This window comes from Limulus polyphemus, unplaced genomic scaffold, assembly GCF_000517525.1.
Source record: "Limulus polyphemus unplaced genomic scaffold, Limulus_polyphemus-2.1.2 Scaffold351, whole genome shotgun sequence".
Lineage (NCBI taxonomy): Eukaryota > Metazoa > Arthropoda > Merostomata > Xiphosura > Limulidae > Limulus > Limulus polyphemus.
In genome coordinates, this window is record NW_013665961.1 from 112,071 (window position 1) to 118,665 (window position 6,595).

At 34.5% G+C, this 6,595-nt stretch overlaps 1 protein-coding gene across 3 annotated transcripts in view; it reads left to right on the forward strand.

The window, feature by feature from the left end:
- Positions 1-6,595, forward strand: part of LOC106457603 (regulator of G-protein signaling loco-like) — an 81,735-nt gene that overhangs the window by 70,939 nt on the left and 4,201 nt on the right. For 2 of the 3 annotated variants that reach the window (XM_022383595.1, XM_013917040.2), the window contains exons 3-5: positions 2,696-2,772; positions 4,177-4,313; positions 5,053-5,216. In XM_022383595.1, coding sequence (XP_022239303.1) covers positions 2,696-2,772; positions 4,177-4,313; positions 5,053-5,216 — 378 coding nt within the window. The remainder of the gene's footprint in view (positions 1-2,695; positions 2,773-4,176; positions 4,314-5,052; positions 5,217-6,595) is intronic. The other variant, XM_022383596.1, reaches the window with a different exon arrangement.

Genomic DNA, 6,595 nt, shown 5'->3' on the forward strand with positions numbered 1-6,595 from the left:
ACCTCACCAAAAGTTTTGTATAAGGCTTAAGAACTCAATATGTATATACTTAAAACAGGGTGAGTTTGTATTAAAAGGCAAAGGCTAAAGTAGTGGGGGTAAGCGTGCTTTCAACACCCAGCTCTTAGTGTCCTTCCACACTGTTTCACGTGATTAATTAATTGATGCTCAATGGACACAGAAATGTCTTCGGCCCGAAGTTGAAACGTCACAAGTCAATGTAGCAAGTGGGTATAACTCAAGAAGCTGCTCTTCATATCAGCCTTATGATGGCTGTTGGAATAGAAACTTTAGCTGAGTTTATGTATTATTGCAATATTTGCAGCCATTTATTTTTATTGCATTCCTCCATAGAGAGTACTAGCACAATTTCTTAGGTATATAGGACGTTTGTGTCCCTCTCCAAACTCTTTGTATAAGTTGTGTTATACTTATAGAAAATTTAATATTTTTTTGTATAAGGACGTGACGACATCTATGAATGCAGTTAACGCTAACTTAAGTCAAAAATAATAAATGCTCAATAAGAGCTATAATGGGGGTATGGAAGAGGCTGTTAACTACCCATTAACGTGCCCCTTGTTCCAAACTATCATCACACAAAGTTTGGTTGAGATTGGCCAAGTGATTTAGGAATAGTTAGATAACGGACAAACACGGATTTTTTTTGTGCTTTATATATATAGATTTTATAGAATACATTATCAATAATGCTTAAATAATAATTTTAACTTCACGGTATAATCAGTTACTATAAATTTACTTCAGTACCCCAAAATATAATTTTTCACTTGAGCTTTATTTTAGTTTATCTTATTGAATTACATTTAGCATATTAGTAAGCTTCAAATGTAGACATTCGGGTTAGTGTGCTTGTTTGTTGTGATCGCTTATTTTATGTAATTAGCGCTAATAATTGCGGGAAGTATGCTTTTGTATGATTATGTATTTAAATTATTGAGATAAATTTCATGCTAATGTAATTTTTAAGCTTTATATATATGTCAGTGATCAATCGCGTAACAAACCAAAGGAAAATCAACTTGGATGAAAATTGCTAATTAATGAAAATTTTTTTTTGATAAAAATATTATCTTTGTTCATTTGAAATTCATATTTGACGAGTTAGTGAATAATCAGTTGTTTCTTGTATTAATGAGCTTTAAATGTCGGTATTCTAGTTTGTTTTAAATTCTGATTTTATGTAATTAGTACTATATGTACTATATTAATTTAACTTGTAGCTTTGCATTTATGTAGGCTCAGCTAACTCCTACCACAGTTCTAAAGCTAGCAGGACCAAACTTGGCAAGTCGACTTGGGGTGGTTCTAGGATAACCTTATTTATGTAAAAATGGATAAAAACCCTTTTACCCGAGCGCTTTCGAAAGGTGGACCTTTCTTTTTCAGAGGCAAACTGTGAATGGTGGTGTAATCAAATGAGTGATATATATAAAAAGGGAGTACTGTGACGTCATGAAGGTCATCCAGCTTTCCAGAAAATGTTTACTACTCTCACTGACAAGCTGTTGTGAATAAACTTGGTACACGTGCTCGACTACCACAACCATGTGTCCTAACTTTTTTTTTCTGTTTTATCGGGTAAGGACCCCTCTTGGGATAGATATAAAAGTAATTCAGGATAATGGAGGAGCTTCATTAATATATTGGGGCCTTTAAACCCGCAGCGAAGTACGGGTTTTATATGCTAGTTATAATTAATAGCGGGTAGTATGTATTTTGTTGTTGTTTTTTTTTGTTTTTTTTTGCATTATTACGTATTTAAATTCTTTAGACAAAAGTTACGCTGGTGTGATTTCACATCAATGACCAATTGTGCATGGAACTATTGAAGAATCAGTTTGAAAGAGAAGTGTGAATTAACTAAACAGTAATATCTCATAAGAATTTATATTTATTTATTTATGAATAGAAATTTTGCTGAGAAAATATTTTAAAATATTTTATTATTAAAATCGTATAAAATGAAAAAAAAAACTCCGTTCATTGTAACCAATCTTTTAAGAAAATAAATTTCATTTTCATCTTCAACATTTATTTACGAGTCATTGAGTGTTTTAATTGGGGACAAAAGAGCGTGGAATTTAGTGTTTTTGTCTGTGTGACTGCTGTTAACATGAAACCTTAAAATTTCTTAAAACAAACGGTTTAGCATATCACCCTGTGTACTCGGACGGAACATGCTCAGACTCTGAGCTTCACACATTCAATACCATGAACCATAATCATAATTTAACAACAACAAAAAAGCACGTGTTAAGGATCCTTTCCTGTGTTGAGAAACGACCGTGATCGTATTCAACTTTTTTTTTTTTTGTCCATGTTATTTATTGTTCAACTACTTCTGAAACAGGAAGACATTCTAATGCGTTTAAGACAGTTATATATATATACAAAGTACTTTGTAATACTTGCTTGTTGATGCTGTTCTCCAATTAGTGTGCAAGAAGGACAGTAAATCAGGATGTTGTGTCATGTAAAGATATAAAGTGTGCATTATAAATACAGCAACATTCTTATAATGTCCTTGGAAAACAACAAGAAATGTCTTTTTTTCAAACTCCACAGTTGTTGTTTTTTTCCTTGTTGAAAGTATAATGATATTCGTGATGACATTTAAATTAAACTGATGGTAACATTTGTATTCCACATCCATCTTTCTATGTCTTTACAGCCTGTTACAAAGACTAAGTCCATGGAATCAACAGCGTATGACGTAGATGAAAAGCAGAAAAAAGAAAGGAAAACTCTGTGAGTGGGATTTGTCTTGTTCTATCTAAACATTTGTACTAATATTTTGCAAGGGACTGGTGTAGTGTTGACAGATACGGAACGCATGAACTTGCAAATGTTGTTCAATACCTGTACTAATTTTTTTACAGACAAATAAAATATAATCACCCATAAGAATTGGCTGAATTTTTAAACAATCTCACTCGGCCTTGTTTAGAATATTGGATTATATTAAGAACAATAATCTGCAGCTCTGGCTAAACAAAAATATAACGAAGTTCCCGGAAAGAGCGGGAATTAGCCATTAATTACCAGTTAGTTATATTTTATGCGCCGGCTGCTGCCTGCAAGGGTATCCTGATATTACTGTAGATATAGTGGCATTTGGAGTTGGGATTCGAACGTGTTTTTGTTGTTGTTAAAAAAAAGCAGGTATTTCATCACTCGTTCGGGCTCTTACCGATAAAAACAAATTAATATTTAATGAAAACTAAAGTAGTAACAAAGTAGTAATTAAATTAAATTGTTAGGGTTAGGCTACTAACCATGACAACGAAATCGTTCACTGATTTGACTTACCACTGCCACACGAATGAGCAGACGATTGAAATATCAACAAAACAGTTTTGTGGATGTAGTGGTTGGTATTGACGACATATTCATATTACCATATATGGCAAGAGCCCTTATTAACTTCATTTTGGTTTATTCTTATCTTGTCACAGAATGAGGGGTTGTCGACCCCAGAAAGTACGTTAAAAAAGCTCGAAACTTTATCCGTTAGATCACACACACGCACACACAGAAAGAGAAAATCGAGTAAAAGAAGTAAATAAAGGGAGACGAATTTGGGAAGAGAGCAACGATTTAAGATGCCGTCGTTTTTGCATTTCAACAGCAGACACCAAGCGCGTTCAAATTGATAGACGTAAACTTGCCAGTACAATGAGACTGACGTAGAAAAACTAAACAAAAAACTCCGGCTAATGAAGCCTGCCACTGTGGTTAGTTCTTAGCTCGTCACATTATCATAGACACCCAAGCCGCCTTTGCTAACTTCACTAGTCATGTAAGTTGGTACCGATCTTAATAGAATAGGCTTAGCCTAAAAGTCGTAGCTGAGATCAAAGTCAGATAAAGACTCGGTTTTTTTTTTTTTTTCATCTTTTACTTGGATTTTGATTAATTAAGTTTTTAGCATTAAGTTCTAGATTAATATAAAATATTGGGATAATCTGTTTTGGCTTATGTTTTATACCAAGTTTCCTATATATATATTTCATATTAGCGTTGTTAACTAATTTATACACTTTTTTCACGAAAAAAATAACAACTAAAAATAATGTAATGGATTTTTTTCATAGTAAAACTGATGTTGTTTTAATGAAGGACAATAAATGTATTTATCGCCTGTCTTTCCAGGGCTCAGGATATGAAGATGAGGCTGAGCTTCCTTCGGCGGAGACAGGTGGAAGCTTCTTTCCAGCAACCTGTCCGACCACCAAGAGAAGTAGTTCAGAAATGGGCGGAGTCTTTCCAGGAATTAATGTCCAGTAAATGTAAGTCACATTAATTGTGATTCGAGCACCTTATGTCAAATTTTGTTTTCCTTTGTAATTTTAAAGGAATTGAATCAGTATATGAATATGTATAATAAAATTTTAAACCAATAAGAAAATAATTGCTACACTTTGTTTGGATATCTAAACAGATTAGCAACTTGTTCAATTACTTAGCAATGGGCTATCTTTGCTCTACCCACCGCAGGTATTGACCCCCATTTTTAGCGTTATAAGCCTACTGACTCACCGCTGAGCCACCGGAAGGGGTCGTTTCCAAACAGTGGACACAGAAGATAACCAAATATGGTTTTGCGTTAAAACAAACAAGCCAACGGGAGGCATTTGATAGCGAAGTACGAAAAAAAAATCCAAATAAGTCGTTTTTTAACATATGCTTTGAACAACGATTTGTGTCTAGATATTATTAAAGGTTACAGAGGATTGATAAAGAAAGGGGAAGTAAAAGAGTTTTCATGGAGGCAGAAAGATATCAATGAAAATAATATTCACTCGGAAGTAGTTATAACTTTTAAAGTGAGACATTTGGGTTATAACAGAATAAAAGTAAATCACGCATTTAAGTGTAGCAAGCCCATTAGCTTCAACAAATTGGCACAAAAGGAGGAGGGCTCAACAGTAGAAGCCCTTATCGTTCATCTTATTTTAAACACTAATCTGTATGATATAGAAGTCCTTTCAAATCTCCATTTTTTAATGGGTTTTTGTTCTTCTACAGATGGTCAAGCGTTGTTCAGGGCATTCTTGTCAAGGGAGTTCAGCGAGGAGAATATTGAATTCTGGCTGGCATGCGAAGACTTCAAAAAATCACGTATCAATAAACTTCTTTCTAAAGCCCGAAAAATATACAACGACTACATTGCTGTACAGGCGCCAAGAGAGGTGAGACAACTTTCACTTTCAGGCACATTCGCTTTTGTTTCGTTTAGCTTTTTTAGTCAATCTCTTTAACAATGAACGGGATTTTCTATTTTTCTGGTGAAGAAATAAATATAAAGGTAATATTTTGTATAATATCTACAGGTATGCCCACACTCAAAAACGTACTGCCCCAGTTGCTGCAGTCCCTAACACCGGACCTGTTTGCTTAAGGGACACTTAAGGTGCGTTGAAGAGGGCATTTTTTCCTCGGTCACATGTGGTAACTTAGAGATGCTCTCACCTAAAGTCACATGTGATAATCTAGATGTGTTCCCTTCTAAAGTCACATGTGTTTATCTAGATATGTTCTCACCTAAAATCACATGTGTTTATCTAGAAGTGTTCTCACCTAAAAGTCACAAGTATTTATCTAGATGTGTTCTCTTCTAAAGTCATATGTGCTTATCTGGATGTGTTCCCTTATAAAGTCACATGTGTTTATCTAGATATGTTCTCACCTAAAATCACATGCGTTTATCTAGAAGTGTTCTCACCTAAAGTCACAAGTATTTATCTAGATGTGTTCTCTTCTAAAGTCATATGTGCTTATCTGGATGTGTTCTCTTCTAAAGTCATATGTGCTTATCTGGATGTGTTCCCTTCTAAAGTCACACGAGTTTATCTAGATGTGTTCTCACCAAAAAAAATATGTCAAAACAAAACAATCAATCAGTGGACTTGGTCACAACATCTTTTAAATTGACAATTAGATTCAGATGTTATTCTTTAATTATATCTTAGAGAAGTATGATTCAAAACTTCTAGTTTATGAAGTAAAGATGTTTTAGGGATTTACATACGATTAAAGAATGTGTTCCAAATTTATACAGTTTTATTAAACATTCTTAGCCCATCCTCTGACGTTATCAAGCAACAATGGGGTCAAGAAGAGAGTTTGTTTGTTTGTAATTAAGCACAAAGCTACACAATGTGGCTATCTGTGCTCTGCCCACCACGGGTATCGAAGCCCGGTTTCTAGCGGTTTGAGTCCGTAGACATACCGCTGTGCCACTGGGGGCCAGGAAGAGAGATTGTCCCCTTCTTCCGCCCAATAAAGTACCAGTTTTAATTTTTTTTCTGTGTTCTGTAACGTTACAGTACATTATAATACCAGGACATATATTATTGAACTTTCGCTTTAGAAAAATCCCCCGTAATAGTTAACCTCCTACCACACCCACATCCAAATTAAATCTCAAATAATGTTGTTGGAATAGCGTATGGCAATTTGGAAAACGTGAATCAGACAGAATTTGTTCAACGAATAAAGATTATTTGTTTGTTTGTTTGTTTTTGAATTTCGCGCAAAGCTACACGAGGGCCATCTGCGCTAGCCGTCC